At 39.2% G+C, this 26,523-nt stretch overlaps 2 protein-coding genes across 3 annotated transcripts; one reads left to right on the forward strand and one right to left on the reverse strand.

The window, feature by feature from the left end:
- The first annotated feature begins 2,033 nt into the window (after nucleotides 1–2,033).
- Nucleotides 2,034–19,495, forward strand: nrde2 (NRDE-2, necessary for RNA interference, domain containing). Its single transcript, XM_079833353.1, has 14 exons — nucleotides 2,034–2,127; nucleotides 3,348–3,459; nucleotides 4,663–4,830; nucleotides 5,119–5,262; nucleotides 6,786–7,254; nucleotides 7,333–7,741; nucleotides 8,971–9,104; nucleotides 10,236–10,359; nucleotides 10,648–10,820; nucleotides 12,039–12,431; nucleotides 14,761–15,692; nucleotides 17,648–17,789; nucleotides 17,873–17,944; nucleotides 19,194–19,495. Exons 1-14 carry the CDS (start codon nucleotides 2,067–2,069, stop codon nucleotides 19,317–19,319), a joined length of 3,459 nt encoding a protein of 1,152 aa, XP_079689479.1. The 5' UTR covers nucleotides 2,034–2,066; the 3' UTR covers nucleotides 19,320–19,495.
- A 2,798-nt stretch (nucleotides 19,496–22,293) lies between these two features.
- Nucleotides 22,294–25,396, reverse strand: LOC307136119 (uncharacterized protein). Of its 2 annotated transcripts, none has more exons than XR_013817737.1 (7): nucleotides 25,062–25,156; nucleotides 24,401–24,474; nucleotides 24,127–24,174; nucleotides 23,960–24,043; nucleotides 23,604–23,809; nucleotides 23,277–23,436; nucleotides 22,294–23,178 (listed from the first exon to the last, which is right to left on the reverse strand). XR_013817737.1 is itself a non-coding variant. In XM_079832900.1 (7 exons), the coding sequence occupies exons 1-5, from the start codon at nucleotides 25,117–25,119 to the stop codon at nucleotides 23,634–23,636; spliced, it is 432 nt and encodes a 143-aa protein (XP_079689026.1). In that variant the 5' UTR covers nucleotides 25,120–25,396; the 3' UTR covers nucleotides 22,294–23,178; nucleotides 23,277–23,436; nucleotides 23,604–23,633. The 2 variants fall into 2 exon arrangements, 1 of the variants encoding a protein (XP_079689026.1); XM_079832900.1 differs by having other exon boundaries at nucleotides 24,127–24,166; nucleotides 25,062–25,396.
- Between the last annotated feature and the right edge of the window lie 1,127 nt (nucleotides 25,397–26,523).

Genomic DNA, 26,523 nt, shown 5'->3' on the forward strand with positions numbered 1-26,523 from the left:
TATGCATCTCACTCACAAAGGTTCACATGTCCAGTGTACACTTCATTGTTGTAAGAACAACGCAAAGATGTTTTACTGATAAAACCATGGGATTATTTTAAAACAGCATATGCATTCTCACATGCTGATTATTCTGGTTTTATTTCTAAGCAGACCCAAATCTTTCCACAAATGACGGGTCCATTTTTTTCTGTAAGTCGTGTAGAAACACAGAATTTGGCCTGACTAAAATCTAATGTTAATTCATCCAGTATAGATACATTTGTAATGAGAAGGAAAACACCTGGAGGAAATGAAAATGCAGGGGCTTAATGGACTATTAGCACTATAAATGTGACAAGCAAAAAATAAGTGTAATGAATATAGGACAAGATCATGGCAGAAAATGTACAGCAAGAAGAGTAAACATATTCAACATTTGCAATATATATAAATATGAATTTCAAGAATGAGTTTTTTGTGAATTAGGACTTTTTTTATTGTCACAGAGAAAAATCGTCTTACATAGGCTAAAGCATTCCACTGTTCTCTAAATTAATATATTAATTCATTTAAATAATTCCCAGTGAACAGTTAAATTTGAAATGAAATGTTCATTGATGAGTAATAAATAAAACGTGAAAATTATTATAGGTTATATTAATATGATATTATAAATAATTCTGTTTCAAGTTTATTTCTGTTCTTCACACCGAGTTAAATTAGTGTGTTTTTGAATACATTTAGGAATATAGGATATTATTTAAAAAGTCACATATATATTAGAAATAACAGATTCTATATATAAAAATATGGAAAAATCGACAACTAGAATGTTTTTATTATTATTATGGCCACCTTACTATAATTGGCCTAAGAACACTTTACATCTTGAGGGACTACTTCTCTAAAAGGCACTAGTTTCTTTCGTCGGAATATTACTTATTGCATCAAGTCCACTGTCTTTGTTGACGCTAGAGAGATTTCGACTCAGCATGTCACAGCTTTTATGATTGGCCAGCTGAGACCTGCAATCCGCTCGTGACTGTAACAGCGTCTCTGATTGGTTACGTTAGACCCGCAATGCGTCAAGCCATTGCGCGCTCAGTGTGTCCCGGATCACGCAGCACTGGAGCCGGCGGGCCAACAAGCCCTTCGGTTAGTCAAGACAGGGCTGATTACATTTCTCTCCCGGGATCAGATCTTATATTACAGACTCACCGCAAGCCTTCTTTACATAAAGAAAGTTGAGGTGTAAACGAGTTTTCCTTGAAAGCTGCAGTAAGCACAGAGTTCTGTCCTCTTTGTACATAAATCGGGACAGTCGTAGATTTAAAAAATAAATAACACTTCAAACGGGATGAAATTAAGTTTGCGACAAAGGCAATACATCCATGTATCGACCTGTTATGATAAGAATTAAAGAATTACATTTATAATTACACGTATTGCTGAATGTATGCATAAAACTATTACTATAATAAAATAACTTATGTTCATATTCTACTTTATAAGTACTTAATTATTATATTATGGCGAATTCGCCATGGAAAACATTTGACCCCCAGCCCCAAATTCAGCATCAGAAATCTTAACGATAAACAATTTCCAGCGATGTTTTATATGATCAACTCACTGATACATTGAACCAACCCTATTCGTAATATAAATTATTATTGCGATTATTGGATTTTACGGGTTTTTACTGACGGGGCGAGCAGAAAGGCTACAAATGAATCGAACTGGACAGTAATATGACAATTAAAATATGACTTAAATTGTGACATTTTTATCAACACGTGTGAAAGAAATAGAGTTTAACAAATAGCATTTTATTAAAACATGCAGAGACTTTTTCAGATAAGAGATTAACTTTAGTATTGTTAGCACTGTAAATTATTTTTAGGCTCTGAATTTTATGTCATGACAAAATAATTGCTGGATCATTTTTTTGGAACTGATACTTTAAGACGAATTGTTCGAAAGAACCGATTCGCATAAATGAATCGGACTTCGCATGCTTTCCTGCTAGGTCGCAGACCGATGACGCAATCGGCGCGCGTCTGTTTTGATCTGAATGAAGCAACATGTCTCTGTTTCCGTCCTTCGCTGGACTGTCAAGCAATTACAGCTCTGCCGAGGATAAAGGTAAGCTCTCTCTGACCTTCATACAAGATCAGGTCAGTAGCACTTGATGTCACATTACTGAAAGAGAACCTGTAAACGAAGCCTAACATTTGTGCGGATTATTCTACAACTGCTGCTTGATTTACTATAACAGTATGCGACAGCATTACCGTTGTTCAACAGTAGTAATATGTAGTAGCCTTTATATTAGATTTTAATTATAGTATCGTCTGTAGTATTATACTATTAGATCAGTGATTTGTGGTGAATCTGTTGGATGATACTTCATTGAACTGAATCATGTATCTCTACACCTCAATCCTCATAAAATATAAAAACAGTGTCACATAGATTATTATAAAATGTAAATCATTTCAAGCATAAAAACATGTATCATTGTCTCCTGTTTGATTTTAGCAGTTAATATGTAAACTAGGTTTTGTACTTTTTCTGAAAAAAACAACTTTGCCTGTGCAAAAGGGACTGTGTACATTGACCCACATCAAAGTGCCCTCAAAATGTCTCTGTGATATTTGTGTGCCCAGATATGGCCAGGCAGCCAGGGTACAGACAATATACCAATGTAAGTGTATGGGATATTTTACGTTTTATCGTTTACCTGGTAAAAACACAACTGTTATCAAGAAGTCGCATGTGTCATTCATATCCATACACAAAGTTTAATGCATAGGGTTTGTTCAAAGTGACAAGCACTGTTGGTAGCACATATTCTGCACAAACAAATGATCTTGTATGCTCTGGACTTTTATGGATTTTGGCTATAGTTCAACATGATCAGTCAGCCATTTCGTATGAGTGGTTCCTTTGAGCAGTTAGCTAGATGAAGATGTACGTCCCAACTAATCAATATCAAATCATTGGGAAAGGACCATTCTCACATTGAGTACAGTTAGAAAAGAGCAAACTGCTCTTGCATGCTGATCACCTCTGCTGCCGTGGAGGATTTGTGCAGAATATCGGCCAGGTCAGCAATGCATCTGGCTCCTTCCCAGGCTGTCCACAGAGTAACAGATAGCATCACGGTTCTGTCCTTCTCGCTGCTTAAGGGAATCAACCCTCTTTAACTGACAGGGGTTTTTTTTGCGTGCGAATCACATCAGATGCGCTCCTCTGAGGTTTCGCTTCATTTGGACAGGCTGCCTGTCATGACTGACTGATTTATTCGGTTCTTAAGAGGCCAGCAGAGCTAATTTGGTTTGACTGAATGTTTCTTCTCTCAGCTCCAGCGGATCTGGAATGGCTGAGTAATCAGAGCTTCAACACAGAAGATGCTTTGAAGACTCACCAGCGTGCCACAGACAGAGTGCAAGCAGAGGAACCAGCGGGCACAAGGTCATCTTATCCTTTAAAGCGCAGAATTCATTAAATTCACATTTATCACCTGTGTGGAACTGAATGTGTGAAGAAATTGCATAATAGATTACAAAAGTGGATATGTCAGTTATTATTTAATTTAAAAGTAAATCAAATATGCATTAAAAGAAATACAATTTTAATTTAACTTCAACTGAAGCTGAACTAAATATTTCAGTGAGTGCATTTACATGCACGTTCTTAAGCCAATTATGCTTAATAAGCCGACAACGAACATGGTCATGTAAACGCGGTAATCCGTTTTCTTTTATCGGAGTACGGTCATAAACGGCTTAAGCATAAACCGGTCGGGACAGGTAGTTTTTTGCCTCTTATCCCGATTTTGCGTGGCATGTAAAAGCATTGCCTTGCTTTCTGTCGGCTTATTGAAGTGCGCATGTGTGATAGGTGACAGAAACGCATACTTCCAGCAGATTTAAACACATCTAGACAAAGTGTTTTGCATGAAAGAAAGAAGGAAATATATCACAAAAGCAGACTCTTTTAAGACCCAGAAAATTGTGTGTTCTCATCTCTTGTGCATTAGAAGTGTTTCAGTCAAAACACTGCATGAGAGAGTATTATATGAGCCGTAAGTTTATTGCTGACACGTTGTAAGCTTTATTTAACATCACAACTGACATAACATATGGAATACTCTGAGGTCAGATGCGGAAATTATTATTTTTGACGTCACTACAAGGAAATAACCCGATTTATTAATTTTTTTATTTTATGGTTTGCATGTAAACGGGGAAAACTGGTTATTTCAATAAGCTGATATTTGTGAGTTATCAGCATTGGTGTGCATGTAAACCGTGCTCATTGTCCTTCCCACATTAAAATGTATCAAGTCAAATGAAAATGTCATGCACAATTATATTAATGTGTACATAATGGCTATTTAAGCTTCATAACAAAGTATGCATGTACATTAATATAGTACTATATGACTGTTGTAGACCAGGCTTGAAATGCAGCACATAGTTTTATAATTATGTACACACACACACACACACACACACACACACACACACACACACACACACACACACACACACACACACACACACACACACACACACACACACACACAATTAAACACATTTTAGTATTAACTTTCTTGTTGAAAAAAGTGTCTGTTTATCAGAGAAGATAACTTCCTTTTCTGTGTCTATTCAGTGAGCAGAAGCACAAAGAGAGAGAAGATAGCCATGGCAGATCGAAGAAGAAAAATAAAAAAAAGAAGAAAAAACACAAGAAGAGGAGCAGAGATAACTCGGAGAGCAGTGGTTCTGAATCAGACACCGTTTACCCCAGTGACCTGCTAAAAAAGGACGACGCTGACAGGTGTGTTCATAGAATAATCCTGCAGTAAGATGCAGCACATTTCACCCAAAAAAGAAAATACTCACCCTCATACTCGCCTTACTTTCCTCCGTTAAACATTAAAGTAGACGTTTAACAGAATAATAATGCAGCTCTTTTCTAGACAACAAAAGCAGGATTGGTACAAAGGTTGTTCTGTTTGCATTGTTTTAGGACTTTGCAACGTACTAAAGTCTGTCCGAGACACTTTTAACCATGAATGTGTGTGTGTGTTTTTAATGTCCTTGTCTTTCATCCTCTTGGCTGCAGGGAGGAAGCTCAGGTTCGGGTGAGCGAGACCTTTATGTGGCTGGATGACCTCCAGACCCCCACTGCCTCCCCCTTCTGTATCGACAGGAGAGCTGACCGGGCCAACTGGGAATACAAATCCCTCTATAGAGGAGACATAGCCAGGTAACTTTACTCACCATCTCTGTGTGTCTGTCTGTCTCTCACACACACATAGATGCTCTCCTCTTTCGTTCTTTCTGTTTGGCGGTTTGGCAGCAGCAGCAGGTGCCAGACTCCATAATCCAGGGGAGCACTGCGACTGTGCGTATGAGAGATCTGCACTGTGTATTGTGCTCATGTGTCTCTTTCAACTGCTTTTATAACCCCAGCTTCTGTTTGAAGAGACCCTTTGAAATCCACATGAAATCACCTGCATCTGCAACTCCAAAAGCACCTTTTGGCCTCCCTTCTTATCTTTTTTCTTTTTTTCTCTGCAATTTTTTGCAGTTAAAGGATTAGTTCACTTTAAAATGAAAATTAGCCCATGATTTACTCAGCCTCAAGTCATCCCAGGTGTATATGACACTCTTCTTGCAGATGAATACAATCAGAGTTATATTAAAAAATGTCCTCCTGTCTAATCCAAGGCAGTAGATGGCAGCCCAAAGTAATCAACACGGCTCCGGGGGTTAATAAAGGCCTTCTGAAGTGAATCGATGGGTTTGTGTAAGAAAAATATACATATTTCAAACTTTTTAAAGTAAAATATCTAGCTCCCACCGGACTGCCTTCCGTATTCATGACATTTTCTTGAATTGTCTGCTTTTTATGAGCTATTTTTTCATAGGTTTTGATAGTTCTGAGTGTAAGAAACGTGTTCTAGTTTGCAAGAAACGGCTGAAGAAAGACGCATCTTTTTCGGCAAACACTTGACCAATTACTATATCTATTAAAAAAAAACCTTGCTACATGTACTGTGCTGGACTAACTGGGGACTGGTCAAAGCACTTGCATATTGTTGCCCTATTGTTAATTTTATTGCTTCTATTGCTCTTCTCATTTGTAAGTCGCTCTGGATAAAAGTGTCTGCTAAATGATTAAATGTAAATATACTCACTGCAGCTGTAGTTAAAGTCCTGCGCCCCAGCTCTCCGTAAGTGTCATTCTAGGCCTTATTTACTCCTCTGTTCTGGCAATGCTGGCTTTAGTGCAGGGTTTATTAGCTGCTCGGAGGCAACAAATCTCACGCCTGGCAGTTCTCCAGCTTCTATCAGCTTTAATCTGGTGTCAAAGCTGCCATCTGTAACTTAAGAGACTACAATCAATACTCGCATTCTCTCTCCTGACATCCCCCCTCTCACACAGATGCCCTCATACACACTGCTCTAAAGCTGATAGGTATCATGCACGAAGAGAGTGTGTTCTACCGAGGTGCACCCCAGAACTCTTTTTCTTGAGAAGGTCAAGTGCTGCTCTGAAGAGGATACAAATCCCTCATCTTCGATCTCTTGCCTTCACATTCTCAAGTTATATTATACTCCCTCAGTCACCTGCCAACTCCTGTTTTTACTTTGTCCTTCATCTGTCTGCAGGCCCAGATGGAATCGAAAGAGTTTCTTCATATTTTCTGCACTGATTTTGGGGGGAAAGCGTAGAGGTTCTCCACCAATTTTAATTCAAACGGTCACTTTTTTTTTGCTTTTCAGGTATAGGAGGAAGGGAGCCTCATGTCTAGGTTTGGACTTTAGGATTCAGGCTGTAAACTGGGCCGACAGAGGCCCAGAGAAGAAGAGGGTGGTTAAGAATCCTGAGCGCTATTTCTGTCGTTCCACCCTTCACCGGCTCCGGTCAGATAGTCTGCCGGCTTTGCCAGTACTCTCTGAGGGCAATGCCGCCAACTCTGAGTCCTACATCAAGCTCCCAGCCTGCACTGAAGAGCAGGGCTCTTCCACCCAAGCACCCGTATCATGGGTCAATCCGCTGGGCATCTATGACCCTGGAACCTCTCTGTGGTTGGAGGGCAAGGGTCAACCGGAGGTCAAGGGAGATCAGCAGGGTGTTCAGGTTCAAGCGAGCAGCAGCACTCTTCTGAGCGCACGGGTGGAGGAGTTTAACAGGAAGCTACGGGAGAATCCTACAGACATCCAGATGTGGCTGGACTTCGTACACTTCCAGGTAGGCCTCCAGAAATAAAATGTACCAGTTAAAATGTTTCTTTTTACCTAACTTTTCTCTCTCTTTGTCTCTGATCAGGATGAGATGGCCCTCGGTTCTTTTTCTGCTGCCAGTGAAAGTGTCGGTGACAGTGACATGAGAAAGATGTCTCTTCGTGCTGTGCTGGAGAAGAAGCTGTCCATAGTGGACAAGGCGGTGGAAAGTAACCCTACCAACGTGGAACTGAAACTGGAGAAACTCCGCTTGTGCAAGGAACTATTGGAGCCTGCCGTCCTGCAGAAGGAGTGGAGGAAACTAGTGTTTGTCCATCCAAACAGTGCCCCTTTATGGAGGAAGTACCTCCTCTTCACACAGAGTCATTTCAGCACTTTCTCAGTGTCAAAGGTCAACAGCGTATTCGGAAAGTGTCTGAGCACGCTCAGTGCAGTCCAGGATGGCAGTATGGTGTCTCACCCTCCACTTCCAGGCACACAGGAAGACCTCTTGGGTACAGTGAAATTTTATACCTATCAATTGTAGATTCTTGCCAAATTTATAATTTTCCAGCACGCTCTTCTTAATGTCTCCTAGTGTCCTCAGATAATTTTTGCATTGTCATAGTTTGGATTTCATTTCTTTTGCAGTCGTGGTTTTTTTTCTTCTCTCTCCCTCCCCTCATGTTGCTGTGACAGCAGTTGTGTGGAAACTGTAAACTTGTTTTGATTACATGCAAAAATATTTGTAGAGTTAAGCAGCTCATGTACAATTTGTGCAAGTGTACGTTTGGGCTGCCTGCCCTCTGTGTGTGTGTGTGTGTGTGTGTGTGTGTGTGTGTGTGTGTGTGTGTGTGTGTGTGTGTGTGGCAGGGATCGACTTGCGGGCAAGAGTAAAAGGTGATGATGTGGTGTTTTTGAAGTGGATTGGCATGTTGTTTGTCAGCTAGTTTAGAGGGTGTATTGTGTGTGGGTCTGTTTAGAGAGAGACAGACAATGAGTCAGAACACAAACATCACTGTCCTGGGTTTCCCCGCACTGGGATTCGCCGAAATGAACAGCCGTTAAAATCGCTGTGTGTGTGTGTGTGTGTGTGTGTGTGGATAATTGATTAAATTTTGAGCCAGACCCCTTGCTGTTCTGTGCTCTCTATCACTGGCTTCTCAATTAGCCTAATTAAACAATTACCTCGATAGGTCGGGTCAATGTGCAGCGTTATCTGGATCAGCACTCCCAGGGTCCCACCACGTTTGCTGAGCTCAAATTTACACTCATACAATGCAATTAATTTTACACAGATTGGACCAGACTGATTATGGATTCTATAGTGAAAATACAAATAATGGTCTGACTTTGGCATCTCACGTCACAATGACATTGAATCCATTTGAGGTTTGAAATGAGTTGTTGAAAGGGATAGTTTATCCAGACAACTATCATATTTTGACTAACACCTATGATGTTCTAAATCCTTTCTATGTTTTGTGAAAAAAAAAAAAGCTTTGGAACAGCATGAGGGTGAATGAAAGATTATGTTTGGGGTAAATTATTCCTTGAAGGTAACAGCTCTATGACTCTGTGCTTCCCTCTTGTGCTCAGAGGTGGCAGCGCAGTATTAAGTATTTCAGTGTTTTTTTTCAGGTTAAATCTTAATTTTGATTAATATTTATTCTCACTTCAGGTATATATGTAATATCCATGATCAGAATTCAAGTGAAAAAAAGTGTTCTATCTTGTTTGGCAGATATCTTTCTACAGCAGTGCCATTTCCTGCGGCAAGCAGGTCACACAGAGAAAGCTGTGTGTCTCTTCCAAGCCCTGCTGGACTTCACTTTCTTCAAGCCAGACAGTGTGAAAGATCTGCCCACTAGACAGCAGGTACACACACAAATACAAAAGCATAAAAACCCTGTTGTAAAAGTTGTCCTTTAATGGATCTTATGTAAGCACCCTCTAAGAAATGTGTCAAGTTGACCCAAAGCCCATCTAATTGTACTGGGCGTCCTTAAAACAGAATAATCAAGTAATTATTCAGGCAACCCACCAACTGAAAATATGTAACTGCTTTTACTGTGAAGTAAAACTGTAGTTCATTTAAGTTAAACTTGGGATCTGTGGTAAAAAATATTTAACAATTTAAAAGTATATAGAACAGCGGCATTAGCATATATACTATAAAGGAAGGCATTTGTGTGTTTGTGAAACTGTGGTCGTCTTGGCCTCTTCGTTTTGGTCACAGGATTTGCTGAAGAGGCATATTCACATGCACTGTTGCTTTTTAAAGCAAACTTTTTCTTTAACAGCAGAAGTATCTGTCCCGTCAACCACCACATACACAATCTGCTGAGCAAGACCTAAAGAGTTCTAGAAAGTCAGAAGTGCTCCCTGTCCAGGACACTTTCAACATGAACTTGATATGCTCAGAAGCTGATTATTAAAAACATGATTTGCATTTTAATCTGTGATTGATTGCTCCTGTTATACCCACCCCATATTCTTACTCATGGTAAATAACTTTATCAGAAAATAACCTTTGTTACTATTCATTTCTTAGCCTTGAACTTTAGGAGATATCAATCAGTGACTTGCAAATCACTGTTGCGTTAATTATCCTGTCGACCTGTGATTGGCTGACTACTCCTGGTATCTTTCTCTGATTGGTTGAGCGAGTTCTTAGTGCTAGTTGGGTTTGGTACTGCAGTATGGGGTAGTTTTGGCACTTCACCGTTCAGCCGAGTACACACTTTACAGCACTTTTATGTGAATATGAGTAGTGCTGCTAGTGATTCTACAAATTGATCACTCTGTGAAATCCAGGAAATATCAGTCTTGTAAAATCCAAGACTGAAAAAAGTATAAACCTATTATAGCAAATTTAGACTTTTTATATATATATATGATTGGCATGAATGCATGGATATCATGAAAATCTATTGGTCTAAATGTGTGGGAACTTTGGATTGTTTGCTTTTATTGGTATTACTCTTTGCTATTTTTTTGTGTGTCCAGGTGGAATTTTTTGAGCCATTTTGGGACAGTGGAGAGCCCAGGATAGGGGAGCGGGGGGCTCGGGGATGGAATGCCTGGATGCTTCAGCAGGAGAGAGGAGGATGGGTGATTCCACCTGAGCCAGGTGTTCAAACCAATCACACACACAGATGTAGATAATTGGCAATGTACTATAGTGTAGCTACTGGTTCAAAGACATTTTAATGTTTAGTATTTCTGACTACACGGACATGGGTAATAGCGTATTCTTGTCACATGGGATAAAGATAAAAACATAAGGAGTTGTCAACACAATTTTTTTTCAGTGCTGATACTCAATTACAAGACATCAAAGACTTCTATGATCCCCCAAATCAAAGTGTTTTTTATTGATTCTGAGAGCTAACATTACAGTGAACTCTATTGCCTGCAGATGATGATGATGAAGAAGAGCAGGAGGACTCCGAGATCAAAGACAAGACCAGGCCTAAATGGAATATCTGGTTAGATGTAGAGACGTCCCGTGAGGCAAACCACTGGTTGCCATGGAGACCTGATAAAACCAAGGGCCAAACAGAAGAGGACTGCGAGGACCCAGACAGTCAGGTGCGTTGTTTGTTGACAACATGATGAGTAGGCCCAAATAAAATCTGTGATGATTTAGATTTTTTGGGGGGGGGATTCTGCAAAATTTTGTTTTAAAGGGGTGGTAAAACACATTCTTTCGAAGGCTTGGTTGTGTTTGTGGGGTGCACTGTAACATGTGTTCATGCTTCGTTTTTAAAAAATAGCATTATTTTTCATATATTTGACCTTTATTCTACACTGCTCTGTCCCTCCTTGTAAAACGGTCTGATGGTTTCCAGGTTCTATGAAGCCAGTCCCTCAAAAATACGCAATGGGCTCAGATTGGTTTGCTGGCCCAGTGTGTTGTGATTCGCTAACCGCCTAGTGCACGTTTGTCGGAAACGTCACGCCCCTTACCTTTACCAGTAGAGTGTGCTTTGGTAGTATTAGAAACAATGGCGTCAATAAAACCATACCAATCTGAGCCCGAATCAAACCCAGACAATTTTAGTGAAGATGATCGAGCGGGAGCCGCGCGCCCGTCGTGCATGATTCACACTGGCAGTGTTTGTCTTGCGCAGCTGAACCGCGGCTCATGAATTGCAAATACAGACGAATATTGTCCATTATGTCACATTTTCCAGTCTTCTCCTCCGACCCCTGTCTATCTCGTGATATATGATGGGCAGCACAAATCTGCGACCTGTTCCCCTCTGTCTCAAACACACATGCATATAACATGCTGTATGTTAAACGCACTGCAACGCACCCCCGTCGCTAGGAAGGCTGAACAAAGCAAGTACCCCAGACCTGCAATCCGGATGAAAATAACAGTGTTTCGTCGGCATTGCAGCAACACCACTCCAGCCTAACTATACCACAACAACGCAGCGAAACAAAATGGCCTCACTCCCCCTTATTTAATATTCACGGAGGAGGGGTTTATGTAAATATTGGGGCTGATGATGTCAGCAACCCTGGAGGAATGTATAGTAGTCCCTACCGGCCGTTTTCTGTAGTCCTTAGAAATTGATTTCTTTAAAAGCAAATATCTCCCTTTGCTTTAAACTTTGAACGTTGTAACTTTGCAGATGTTGTTTATGCTCAAGCAGCAACATTACACACTAGCTAAAGTTAGAATAGTGAAATTGTGGTTTACCACCCCTTTAATGCAGTCAAAATTAACCAAAATATTGGCAAGATGTTATAAATGTTCTAATTGTGCGTAAATCTCTCTCTCTTTCTCTCTCCATGCAGGTCTTGTTTGATGATATCGGCCCATCTGTGATTCGTGTGGACAGACCAGATCTCCAGCTGCAGTTGATCCTGTCATTCCTGCAGTTCCTAGGTCTGCCTGGACCTTCAGGAAGGTTCTCTACAACCTCTTCCTCAAACATTCTACTGGATGATCTCGCCTTCCTTGAAGAGGGCCCAGACCAGGAGCGACCTTTGACCTCTTATGACCTCCCAATGGCTGGGATCTGTGCAGTGGGTCACATGACATTTCTGAATGACTGCAGGAGGCAGGCAGGGCTGTGTAAGGCAGGGGAGGAGTTTCTCCAGAACGTTCTACAGCAAACTCTCCCGCTCGTTTCTGCACTGGATCAAGCTGCTATTACTCTCTGCTGGCTGCAGTACGAGAAACTTAAGGTCTGTGTGTGTGAGAGAGAAAAAAATTAATAAAACCACAATTTTGCATTCATATACATTTCTCATTATACAATCTTAGAAAGAATTGACAGTCATATTACATGCAAAATCTTAAAAAAACAAAACAATACATTGTAACATTGTCATAATTGTCTGTTTTATGATGTTATGATGTTTTAAAATGTTTTACAATTAAATTATAATATATATAAACTGTTATTATCATTATCATTTGATTAATTTGAATATAAATATAAATTAGTGCTGTCAATTGATTAAAAAAAACAAATTAATCGCACATTATTTTGTAATTAATTGCGATTACTTTAACATTAAACCTAACAAAAATATTTTTAATATATTGCAATACTTTCACATTGAATCTCCAAATTAATGTAGAAACAACATAAAGGCGGTATATTTTAAATATTTGTTTAATGGCAACTTTTTACTGAGCACTGTGAATGAGGGCCAGTATCACCAGTACCAGTACTGATACTGATGTTTCTATTAATTATAGCCATTTAACATTACAGTATAATTGAAAAAAAAAAATCAATTTTAATAGGCTTTAAAAATAGAATTATATATACTTTTAATTTAAATTAACTTAAAAAAAAATCTTCAGATAAACCCATTGTGCCAATAAATGTCATATTTAGCTGTGTCTTTAATATATCAGGGATCAACGCTGTGGTTTCTTTGTACTGGTCCAGTCAGGCCAGTTTAGATTTTTACCTGCCCTACTAAAATGCATGCAAAAAAGTTACAGGCTTATTAGGCTGCTGTCACTTTAAGACCTGACGCACATGATGCAGATCATACATGCATCCCATTTTATTACAACTCTTCATTCATTTAACAATTTTTAACTCATTTAAAGTGCCACTATTATGGATTTTTGAAAATGACCTTTCATGTAGTGTGTAACATAGCTCTGAGTGAATGAAAACATCCGGCAAAGTTTTAAATCTGAATGTGCTCCGTATATAAAGTTATTGTCTCTCAAAAGTAACTGTCGACTCTGAGTCAATTAAATGAATAGTTTTTTAAACGAATCGTAAGCCGTTTCCTTGTAACGTCAAGATGAAATATTAGCATATTGCCCATCCACTTATTGCGAGCACATTGTGTTTCATATTGTGTAGGTAACTGGCTAACCCTCTAACTCACGTCTTACTGAAATACTACTGTAAATCAGCTGTGGACCACTATTACATAAAAATGTGTCTATTAATGCAGATAGTCTGTAATTCTTACTACTTGGAGTAAAGATAAAGGATGGAGCAAGATTTGTTTTGCAAACTTTAATGTTCCGTCAGTCATTCACGTTAGTGCTAGGCATGCGCAGTTATTGATACAGTTCCCACATGTGCACCGCAATAAATTAGAAATACACATACACACACACAGGTTTGTTGATGGACGCACACATGCTGATGGTGAGGAATTGCAGTTGAAACATCTCATAATGTACCTCAAACTGAGTCACATCACTGAGAAACGTCCTGCTCAAGGTTCTTCCGATGTTTCATCATCGATTCGGACTCGCGCTTTAAAATCGACGTTATCGTTACTGTCTTTACAGTGTGTACAATCGCTGAGCTTTAAGAAACCTCGGGACGGAGCTGAAGTTCAGTTATGTAATAGGCGTTTAGCTTCCAAAATACGAGCTGTATGCGGTAGACCAATCACAACAGACTGGGCCATCTGACCAATCAGAGCAGAGTAGGCTGGTGGAAAGGAGGGATTTAGAGAGAATGATTCATCCATCGAGTCGTTTGAGAATCATTGAACATTGTGGTGATGTGCAATGCATATTATGATAGTTTTTTTTACCTTTGATGCATGTAAACCTGTTGTTGGAGACCTCCAAAACTTAATTAGGAAACTTTAAAATAGCATAATAGGGGCACTTTAAAACTGTGCTTACGAGGATACTTAACAAAACAGGAATTTTTTGTTTTTGTCTCAGTGCGGTAGTCTGAAGTGGCACTTTGTGTGTTTGCTCACAGAGAACCGCTTCACAGACAGCAAGCCAGTACAGATTTTAGCGACCTATCGTGCTTGGTTTAATATCACTTGAATGAATGATATCGTGATCATATACGGTAGCGCAGTATGACAGAAATAAACCAGATGCTGCGTTAAATATTTTACGTTTTAAACTGACATTTTTTTGACCACCCTAATATAAATATATAAATTGCCATTTTATAGCTCTGACATTTCGTGGCACTTATTGTGAAATTCACCGTAATTTGTACTTCTCTAATTCCACTGTTGCTTCAGTCTGCAACCTTATTTATTTATTTATTTTCTGTTGCAGGTGCTGAGATGTTTACGCAGTGGAAATAAAAGGCAACTGAAGTCTCAGGGGAAGCGTAGTAAACGACTAGCGAAGCGGCTGCTAAAAGAGCCCGATAACAGGGGCAGTCTGGCACTTTGGAGAGAGTATGCCCACTTGGAGTGGCTTCTCGGTAATCTGGAAGAGGCACGCAAAGTATTCGACACTTCCTTGGGCATGGGTGTGTCTAGAGGTCTTGCTGACCCTGTTCTCTGCAACCTCTGCTTTCTCTATGCCCAGTTAGAGGTAGAGCAGGCCTTAAGCAGTGGGACAGTCTCCACTTCCTCCAAAGCTGTCTACATTTTCACTAAATTAGCCGAGGGTGCTGCTTACACTCCTTTTTCTGGCCAGATCAACCCAGTGGCCATATTGAAGGCCAGAAAGGCCTATGAGCAGGCCCTGTTGAGCGTTTTACCTGAGCAGAGCCCAGGCAGCAATGCTGGATCTCCAAAGAAACCCCACAGGACATCCAGCCTGGTTGGATGCTTTGGCCTTTTTCAGTACCTGACAATGGGGATAGATGCAGCTGATGCCGTGTACAGCCATGCCATCCAAAAACTGATTCCCAGCAACTTGAATTCAGAAGTTTCAGATGGATCTCTGAGGAGATCCAAGGTCTTAGCAGACTGGGAGTCTGTTGCTGTGCAGCATGTAGCACTACTACGCCACCACACCAACACCAATGTGTGTCCTCTCTCCCGGCTAAGACAGGCACTTACAGATGCCATCTCCTTACTGCCGTCCAGCGCCCCGTTATGGCATCTCTACCTGCAAACAGAGAACCGCTATCACAGCGCAGGCCGTGCCCGAAGGTTTTTCCACAATGTGGCAAAGAAAACTGACAGTATCGTGCCGTATCTATTCGCCATCACTGCAGAACGACGACTCAAACAGCTACTGGACACTGTGCAGAGGTGAGAAAAAAACAACAACAAAAAATGTTTATGTTTCCTTTACGTCTTTTTGTTTTATTTGCTTGTTCCATTTCCATTTTTTCATGTTTTGTTTGGGTTTGGTTTGGATTTTGATTGGTGTTGTGTTGCATTGTTAGTACATGAACGCAAAAACTTCTGGCAATGCTCACTTTAACACATCATAGCTAATGTGTTGAAATGGATTTCAAAATGTGACACAAGTGTGTGGCATTCTGAGTGTTTCAGCAAGGGCCACTATAGTAGCCATTTTTATATATTCTACTACAGTCAGTGATCTCATTCAGGTCACCCTACCGCCATAGAGACAGAGCGTATTTAGGCCATGCCCACACTGGGGGCATTGCGTGAAGCGTCTACTTGTCATTTATGCCTTATAACAAAAAAAAGAACAATGTCTAAAAGCTGATATGTGACAAGGTGTACAGCAAACAAGCTAAAAAACACAAATACATTTTTATAAGCTGTCGACCCAAAAAAAATGTGCGTTTAAGGAGACAAAAGTGGATTCAGGCAATAAGACGTGAAGCTTCAGCAGGAAGAATGGGTCAATTTTGGGATCCTGACACTCAGTATTGCCTATGTGTGCAGTAAACATTTTGTCACTTGTAAGTCAAATATCCAAATGTCAGTTTTATAATCAATAATTTGTTACATTTATATTGCGCTTTTCTAGGCATTCAAAGCGCTTTACATATATAGAAGGGGGAATCTCCTCAACCACCACCAATGTGCAGCATCCACCGGGATGATGCGACGGCAGCCATATTGCGCCAGAACGCCCACCACACACCAGCTGATTGGTTGGGAGGAGATAGAGTGATGAAGCCAATCTGTATATATATGGGATAATAAGGAGGCCATGATGGAGAGGGGCCAATGGGCAAATTTGGCCAGGATGCCGGGGTTACACCCCTACTCTTTATCGAAGGACATCCTGGGATTTTTAATGACCACAGAGAGTCAGGACCTCGGTTTAACGTCTCATCCGAAGGACGGTGCTTGTTACAGTATAGTGTCCCAATCACTATACTGGGGTGTTAGGACCCACACAGACCACAGGGTGAGCACACAGACCCCCTGCTGGCCTCACTAACACCTCTACCAGCAGCTACCTGGTTTTCCCAGTTGGTCTCCCATCCAGGTACTAACCAGGCTCAGCCCTGCTTACCTTCAGTGGGAAACCAGTCTTGGGCTGCAGGGTGATATGGCTGCTGGTTGATATATTATATTTCCTGTCACTGATTGCGTTCCCCTCCAGTGGGTGTAGTTCTCAGTGTAATATAACATGTCGCGCTCTGTCTCAATTGCCTGTATCCACTTTTTTGTCCTTAAACGCTGTTTTTTTTTTTTGGTCAACAGCTTATAAAACTTCTGGGTTTTTCGTTCTGGGTTGTTTAGCTTGTTTGCTGTACACCTTGTCATACATCAGCTTTTATACATTGTTCTTTTTTTGTTATAAGTCAAAAATGACAAGGAGGCCACTTCACGCAATACAAAGTCAATGGAGACGGTTTGATTGTTTCCCCCCCCGTTGGGCGTGGTCTTCAGATTATGACGTGTGTTGCTCTGTCTCTATGGTGGAGGAGCAGTTGGTTGGGATTCTGGCAGAGCCAATTAGTTAAAGTTAGTTAGACTCGGCTTGCTTATAGCTAGCTTCCTGATTAATAACAATAATCCGTGACCAGTTGTATAAACTGCTTAGACTAGTTTTAAAAGTTAGTTACCTCATTTTTTTTTTGGTTCAAGACTGCTTCTAACTTTTTTAAGTCAGTTACGTAAAAAAGGTAGTTTGGTTTACTACCTTAGTTTGGTAAAAAAGGTAGTTTGGTCTGTTTGAATTGGAAAAGTAAAACTGATTACGTCTTGGCTAACTGCTAATTGGTCAAACTAAGACAACTTCTTAAGACACAGTCTTAACACTTCTTTATCCAAAGGTCTCATCTTCCTGGAGAAGCTCTGCCCAGCCTGCCAGTGAATGGTCTTAGCAACCGTATCCGCTGTCTGTTTGAAACTGCTACAGCAACAGAACATGGGGCCCATTGTCCTCTGCTGTGGAGAATGTATCTGAACTTCATGGTAAAGTTGCATACACACTACAATTTAGAAATGTTCAGAAATACCCAGAAATAAACAGCTGATGCCCTGTGTGTTTTCCACAGGTATGTGATGGGAATGCAGAGAGGGGCAGTGGAATCTTCTACAAGGCTCTACAGGAAGTGCCCTGGGTAAAGGTAAGATTCACCACACACACACACACACACAATGAGAGAAGTATGATCATATAATTTACTCACCCTCAAGCCATCCTAGGTATATGACTTTCTTCTTTCAGACGAATACAATCATCAGAGTTATATTAAAAATATTCTGGCTAATATCCTTCCAAACTATATTATGGAAGTGAATGGACCATTTTTTTGAAGCCCAAAAAGGTGCATCCATCCATTTATAAAAGTAATCCATAAGACTCCAGGGGGTTAATGAAGGCGTTCTGAAGAGAAGTGATGTGTTTTTGTTAGAAAAATATCATGTTTATAACTTTATAAACTGTAATCAATAGCTTCTGCTAACAGCCGCCCGTGCTCACGAAACTCAAATTCCAGCATTTGACGTAGGCGTTGTCTAAGTTTAGGTGAGAGTTGACGCCCCTTGCGGTTCAAACTAATAGGGTTGGGCAACTAACTCAAGCTCCTCTGACATTTCTCTTTAAAGGAACACTCCACTTTTTTGAAAACATGTTCATTTTACAAGTCCCCTAGAGTTAAATAGTTGAGTTTTACCGTTTTTGAATCCATTCAGCCGATCTTTGTATCTGGCGGTAGCACTTTTAGCATAGCTTAGCATACATCATTGATTCTGATCAGTCCATTAGCATCTCATTCAAAAAATGACCAAAGACACTTTCAATATTTTTCCTATTTAAAACTTGACTCTTTTACAGTTACATCGTGTGCTAAGACCAACTGAAAATGAAAAGTTGCGATTTTCTACACCTATATGGCTAGGAACTACTTTCTCATTCCTGCGTAATAGTCGCGGATCTTCGTGGCCGTAACATGGCTGCAGCGGCGCATAACTAAGTATAACTAATAATAATAATTTGCACTGTTTGATGTGATATGAGCGCTGAGGAGCCGTGCCGATGCACAACCTACGGAAAGATGATAATTCCACAAAGAACTGCAATTGCAGGTTTCAAACAGAGATGGCAACAAAGAGGCTACATTATGCAGGAAGATTGCAGCTTTTATGATGGATGGATGTGCTTTTTTGGCCTTAAAAAAATGGTACCAAGCTGGGAAGGGCCAGGATGTTTTTTAAAGTAACTCCAATTGTGTTCATACACACCTAGGATGGCTTGTGGGTGAACAAATTATATTTTCATTTTTGGGTGAACTAACCCTTTAACAATTACTTTCAGCCTCATATTTTAATATGTGCTACAGTTTAAGTGTGTGTCTGTGTCTGTGTCTCTCTCAGGGCTTGTACATGGATGCTGTGCAGCTGTTTCCTGAACGTATGCAAGAGTTTCTAGACCTTATGACTGAGAAGGAGCTACGTCTGAGAGTGCCCATGGAGGAGGTGGACATCTTACTGGAGGACTAGCCATCCAAACCCTTACCATAATACACTAGGAATCAGCCAACAGAGACTAAACAATCTCTCTGAAAAAGAGCTAAACAAAAGATTTACAAAAATAAACTACTACAGATTTTATTTATTTTTATGCATTGTTGTGTATTTTTCCATGATTTTGGGAATAAATGATTACATTTTAAGTTATACGTTTTCTGTCGTCTTTTAAATGGGATGTTTGTGTGATTTATATCATGGTTTGTAGTGTGTGTCAGTTAGTTGAGTGACCTGGTTGGTTCTAGAATTACAAGTTTTGGCCAGCAGAGGGCATCAACACCCTCTGTCTGTCCTATGTCCTGTATCTTTACAACCTCCGATTAGGATTATCTTGAAATACCAAATGTTGCAGTGCTTTAAATTGATCTTTAGACTGCAACTTTCTTTTCATCTCCCCATGCTAGCTGCAGGAAGTGCTGGATTTGAACCTGACATGCATTTAACTGATATAAAATTGTTGGTGAAGAAACTAATGTTTACTGCATTGCGTTTTTCATCCAAAATGTTCAAACATATTCAGCATGCCAATGTGAGCCATGGTGACAGGAGTGTTTTTTAAAAGCTTTTGTCATAGATGTCATAACATTTCTTTACAGTTAATTCTTTTCATTTCACTGTGAAAGTCACGAGAAGCAGACTAAAGGGCTCTGGAACAACATGGTACATACTCTTACATATACTAAAGATCCAAAGAACCATCACTTTGTCGACATTTTCTGTCCCTTACCATCTCACCATGCTGACTGTGTACAATACATGACAGACTCTGGGTAACTAATTTAACATGAATGTTTATGATCAAAACACTTTGTACATCCTTGAAGAGTTTTTTTGTTTTTGTTTTACCTCATAACTATAGCTCATTAATACACCGCTTATTTACATGGTTGCGCTGTTTCCAGAGGTGGACAGTAACTAAGTACATTTACTTGAGTACTGTACTTAAGTACACTTTTTGAGTATCTGTACTTTCCTTGAGTAGTATTTATTCTGGAAACTTGTGACTTTTACTTCACTACATTTGAAAGACAAATATCGTACTTTTTACTCCATTACTTTTCTATCAAGGCCCTCGAAGTAGAAAGTCGTAGCCGCTTTGAAAGTCAGTGGATGATTTGTTTTCTTCTTTAAAACGTGATTCTTTTCTCTCTTTTTTTTTCTCAAGACAGCCTATCAGTTATCACATGAAGTTAAATGATTTCCAAGTATTTTTTGAACACCAATCAATTGATGGCAAAATAGAAGGCGGCAGTTCCCAGACACAGTACGCACAACCATAGCCATACTTAAATGTTACAATTCAGAAGAGCAGACGTGGATAAGTCTGAAAAAGTGCGACGAAATGAAAGTGCACACAGAAAACTGCCTCTCAGACGCCAGACCACAAGTACTGAATTTTAGTCTATTGAAAACTAAAATCTTATTATAGTCAATTAAAACTAAACTAAAACTAAAACAATTCAGATGCCTAAAATGTTATAGTCAAAAGACTATGACTAAAACTAAATCGAAATTTGCTGTCAAAATTAACACTGGTATAAAGTATGATTGGTCAAATGATTTTTATAGATTTACCCGCCAATTTGCCATAGCCTTGTGGATAGAGCCCTAACGCATAAGTAATGTTCGACAATAATGTTAGTTAGCATGCAAAAGCATAGTTGGGCTAATAATAATGTTAACCAAAGTCCTTTCAGATATATGTTTTTACATAATCCTGTCAAATAAACACAATGTAGAAACATTTCTTTTCTAGTATGATTTTGACTTTGATAAGAGCTTTGTAACTTTTAAGCAAGCATTTAAATGAGAAATGCTAGCATGTCAGATGGAGCATGACTGGCTTAAACCACCATGATGGAACAGCGTGCATTCATACAACAATGCAACAATAATAAAATAATGTGTTTACTTTTACTTTTGATACTTAAGTACTTTTAAAAGAAAGTACTTCTGTACTTTTACTTAAGTAAAAATCTAACTTTACAACTTTTACTTGTAATGGAGTAATATTTAACCAATAGTATTTTTACTTTTACTTAAGTAATGGAGTTGTGTACTTTTTCAGTTTTTTGATAAGATAATATTTTATATCATCTGACTGCCACCTTATGTATTTGAAAGGCAGTGCGTTTGTTCATGAACATGTTAGACTGAAATTGCAGATTGTGGCCGAAGGAGGCGAAGTGAGAAAACCTGACATTATTTTGTACTTTACTCGACATCCACACATCAGTCATTTGAAGGTGTTACTCAGACATTATCATCTCTGAATTGCAAAAATGTAAGGGAGACATATTTCTAACCACTTTCATGTTCTTGAGTCGGAAACGAGATTTAAGCCATTTAAAAAAATGTTTTTTTAACTTTCATCTCTTCTTTCATTAATAGTACAACTTCTCATAGATAAACAGCAGGCCTGACTTAAGTTGTTAATGTGCACTCGGTGCCAAATTCAGTTCAGTGCTACTTATAACGTTCTGTAAGCGTGTTCATATTTCTAAATTTGCAAAGGCTTTAAAGCAGATGAAATCAATGCGCTGTCACGTTTGATGTTTTTTCGGTTTTTGTAACAGTCTGTGGCTGTGTTGACTGGGGGAAAGGCCACGTCCCAGATAGCAATGAGTCGGCGGACCACCGGCGGTGATCCGGCGGCTGTAGAAGCGTCAGAATTGCGTAATCGCAAACACGTTTGACGGCGCACCGCCGGCGGCAGCCGCTTTTTAAAAGCGGCAGCCGGCTTCCTACCGCCTTCGTACCGCCGCCGGCCCGCAGGCAAACCGCCGTTCCGCCGCCTTTATACCAGAAGGCGGCCCGGCGGAGGCAAACGCTTTTTTCGAACGATCTGCCTCCGCTTATTGTGTAATAAATAATATATATATTTATTTATTATTCATATATTTGTAACATGCAGTTTATGATGGATAATAATTGAACAAACCAGATACATTCCCATTTGGCATTTTTATTCCACATTTCAAAGTACATTAACTGTCAATGATACAAGATAATATAAATTAAATATAACAGACAATAAATAAGCTTAAATAGGCCTATAAATAACAAAAAACATTTTTACTAAAGAACCTGCATGTTTCCAATTAAATTTTGGTTTAAAAAAAAAAAAAAAAAAACAGCCTTACAAGCAAATTATAACACTTACAATATTTGTTAATAACAAATAGGTCAGCTCTGGGATGAAAAGAATTACCATTAAATATTATATCAAATAATGAGGATATTTGGTACCAAAGAATGTGCAGGATACCAAATAAATCTAGGTATAACATCACATTTAACAAGCCATTTCTAACAATAGCATAAATGGTAATAATTTAGAGTAAAGCTCTGGAGAAGAATAGAACAGTAGTAGAACAGAACATTATAACAAGCCTGACTATGGGTTCTCCGGTTTTCCCCGACCTCCAGAATGAGGCAGCGCAAATTGGCTTATCTTCAGTGATTTCTTGTGCGCCTATATAAAGGACAAACAACCTCGCCATCCCATATCTATCCAAGGAGCTGCCTTCAAGGCAGGGTCACAGGGAATAAAAAAAAAGTAATTTCCACAGTGAACAGTGTGGATTGGGTGAGTGTAGCCTGAAACTTCTGGCTTCTTTAGGGGTCTTGATGTTACTGACTGCAGGATAAAGAAAGGGTTCCAGGTGTCAGTAGTCAGCCTAGGTGTAAGAGGTCGGCTGTGGGTCCCTCTCAGCTGTGCGGCGTCTTTTTCCACCTTCACGATCAGATGCTCCTTTCAGGTAACGCATAGCGCTAACCTGGACCGCCTCATCAGTGGCATCCTGGGTTGCCGGGTTCTTCCGGATGGCTCCTGTAGAAAATACAGATCTGTCATTCCATGTGAATGTCATAAGGCCACACACATCTACTTAAATATATAACAAATTTATATATTTATATATATATTACTTTGAACAATGGTCTTCAGGAACATGTCTCTAAAACATGCTTTATCCCCTACACCCGTCCAGGTTGTATTAATGGAAAGGTGATTAGAGAAGATACTCTAAAGCATTCGCCACACGGTTGTCTTTAGGTCCCTCCCACATTTGATTGCCAAAAACCGAAGCTGAAAATACAAAAAAGTGTTACAAATTACATATCTCTGAAGCTTCTCATACATAAATATAAAAATGTGACAGGCTGTGATTCAGACTGTAGAATATGCAGTGTACAATCTTAAATTTTACTTTTTAGATTACCCTACAGCATTATAAACAAAATCAGCACACTTACTGGAGCTCTTTATCCTGCCTCAAACTGTTGTCAAGCAACGCCAAATGGGTTGTCTAGGGGGAGTAACAGACCCCCTGGCAGGGATAACTCTCCAAAAGACACATTGGCACTGAAATGTTGCAGCATAGTGTCCATTTTGTTGTCCATGCTACGCACAACATCGCCAAACTCTCCAAGACGTCGCAGCATTAGGGTCTGATCTGCACCTACAGGGGTTCACAGAATAAAAGAATAAAGCAGTCAGTCCTGGTCCCTCAACTACTAAACTATGACATTTACAACTAGGTCTACTACATGTACAGGTGGCCCCAGTGGGAATTAAACCAACAACCACAGGTGTTGTTTGCAAGTTGTACCTGATTGCCCAGTACGAGCAAACGTCGTCAACATTGTCCCAACTTGCTTCACCTGCTCATGAAGTGAGCCGCTGTCATCCGAAGCTACAAAATGAAAGGCATTTGGTAATTTTGGACCTACATCACAGTCAAAAAAGTAAAATTTAAGAAAGAGTGCATGTTCTCACCTGCTCGTGCATTGCTTTCCCTCAGGGCTTGGTTCTCATTCTGGAAATCTACATAAAAAATATTTTATTTTAATTATATATATATATATATATATATATATATATATATATATATATATATATATATATATATAAAACAACAACTACAGGCACAATTTTCCATACTGTTAAAGTTTCCAACATCTGCAATTTCCTGTTTGTCCATCTCAACTCCTTTCAATATTCTTCTCCTTATAGCCCAATAACTAGACATTGTGACTAACAATTTATTTACCTTGAAAGCCGAAACGATTGTCCAACAATAGGTCTCTTGGATGAAGATAACCGATTGTGCTCTGGTCAAGGTATCTGCAAGAAAATGTGAACAAAACCGCATTGTTAACGTTAAATACAGAATATACAGTAGCTATGCTGTGGGGGGAAAAACTGGTCAGCCAAATGTGGAACAGTAAAATGTATTCATTCAGTGTAGTGAATCAAGTAAACTGCATTGTCCTCAAACATAATAAGTACAGCAGTTCAGAGAAATAACTCATAAATGACCTTAAATGCTAGAAGAACAGTAGCAACACAGCACATGTTAGCTAACACTTGCTAAAACTGACCTAGCAGCATGCTTGTTCGGACTAACAAAATAATTTAAATAACCTATATACATCATTCTGTTTTGTTAGAAAACACCAAAAGTTAAACTTAAGTCTTTCTAGATGTAAAGCTTTGGCTAACTTACCTACAGTAGCTAGATACATTTTAACATGTAGCACATGCTTGAACTCAGTGTGTAAAAAAGGCGAAACAGCACGTGTTAGCTAACACTGTGTATTGTGCACTATATCAGCGTGCGTGTCTGAACAAACTAATTAAAACAACCTACCGGTATATACATCAAAAATGAACATAATATTGTGTGACACAAAAAGGAAACATGTACTTACTTAAACGCTCGTAGTCGAGGATATTTTCTGATCTCCTCTCTTCAAATACTAAAACCATGTGATGAGCGGCCGCTGATGGTAAATCTGTATGTTTTACCGGTTTGTCTTCCGTCTTTTTTAGGTATACTGCCCCTCTCGGCCGGTGGAGGTACTTCTCTGTTTTTTTTTTTATTTTATTTTTATTTAAATTAGTACATGTATAGACAAGTACAATACAAAAAGTACAATGAGAGAAAAATAAAAATAATAAAGCATTGTGGTACAGTTCCGAATATGTAGAACAAAGAATAACAACAAATGTAACACTGTATATAAAATAAATAATAAAAATAAGAATTCTGAGATAGAAAATACTTTATAATATTAAGGCAGTCACATGAAATTGAAAAGCTTTCAGGTTTCTGTTTTTGTAAGCTTTTTGTTTTGCGACCTCATGTTTGAGAGGGTTTCAAATATTGTAAAAATCAGCTTTATAAGAGGTAATATTAGAGGGCTTCTTTTGAGTTATTCTTGTCTTATGAATGTAGAATTTTTCCTAAATAATTAATAATATATTTTTGTTTTTCAGAAAAATATGGGTTTTGAAAACAAAGTAAAATGTCATGAAGTTAGTTCTAATTTTTTGTCATGTCTATTTTAAAGTCAGTCCAAAAAGAAATAGAAAAAAGGGCAATACAAAAATAAGTGTTATCCTAAAATGAACTTTCAAACTTTCTTAACCCTCCTATTATGCTAAAAAAAAAAAAAAAGTATTACATCCATTATGGGTCAAATTGACCAACACTGTTTAAACACACTCGACATGCAAATAATCAAGTGAAAATTTAAATGTAATTTCCTAAACCTAACCTTATCATGGAATCAAGAGTCAAGAATCTGTTATAAACCCTAATGGCTTTGGAGCAAAAAAAAACTAATATTTGATATAATTCACATATAGGCTATTATGATTTTATAATCGCTTCAAATGTGAGAACTAGTTAAAATGCTGTCAGTTCCACTCTATTTCCCAACAAGCCAAACATAGCCAACGTGGCTGGTCGAATTTGAGAGTAGAAATCCTTGTATTTCACAGCGGCTTGCCGCCAGCCGGCCGCGGTCCATTAGGCGGAGGCAACCGCCAGAGAAAATGAAGCCGGCGGCCCGCCGGCTAGTCGGCCGCGGCATCTCGCAAGAAATGGGAGTGACGTATTCGGCGGCAAACGTTTCATCACCGCCAGCGGGACGCACCTATAGCCGACAGCTTAGGGCCGGCGGCAAAAAGAAGCCGTGCCGATATTTTTTGCTATCTGGGGTCAGACTGCATCTGATCAGTGTTGCCAGATCGCAAAAAAAAAAACACAAAAAAACAGGAACCTGACAAAACAAGCTCCAAATAAGCATAAAACCTCTTTAAAAAAAGATTTGATCTGATGTATTGTACAATTAATTTGCATAAAACATACACTAAGTAAGACAATTG

The sequence above is a fragment of the Gobio gobio genome (genome assembly GCF_949357685.1).
Source record: "Gobio gobio genome assembly, chromosome: 13".
NCBI lineage: Eukaryota > Metazoa > Chordata > Actinopteri > Cypriniformes > Gobionidae > Gobio > Gobio gobio.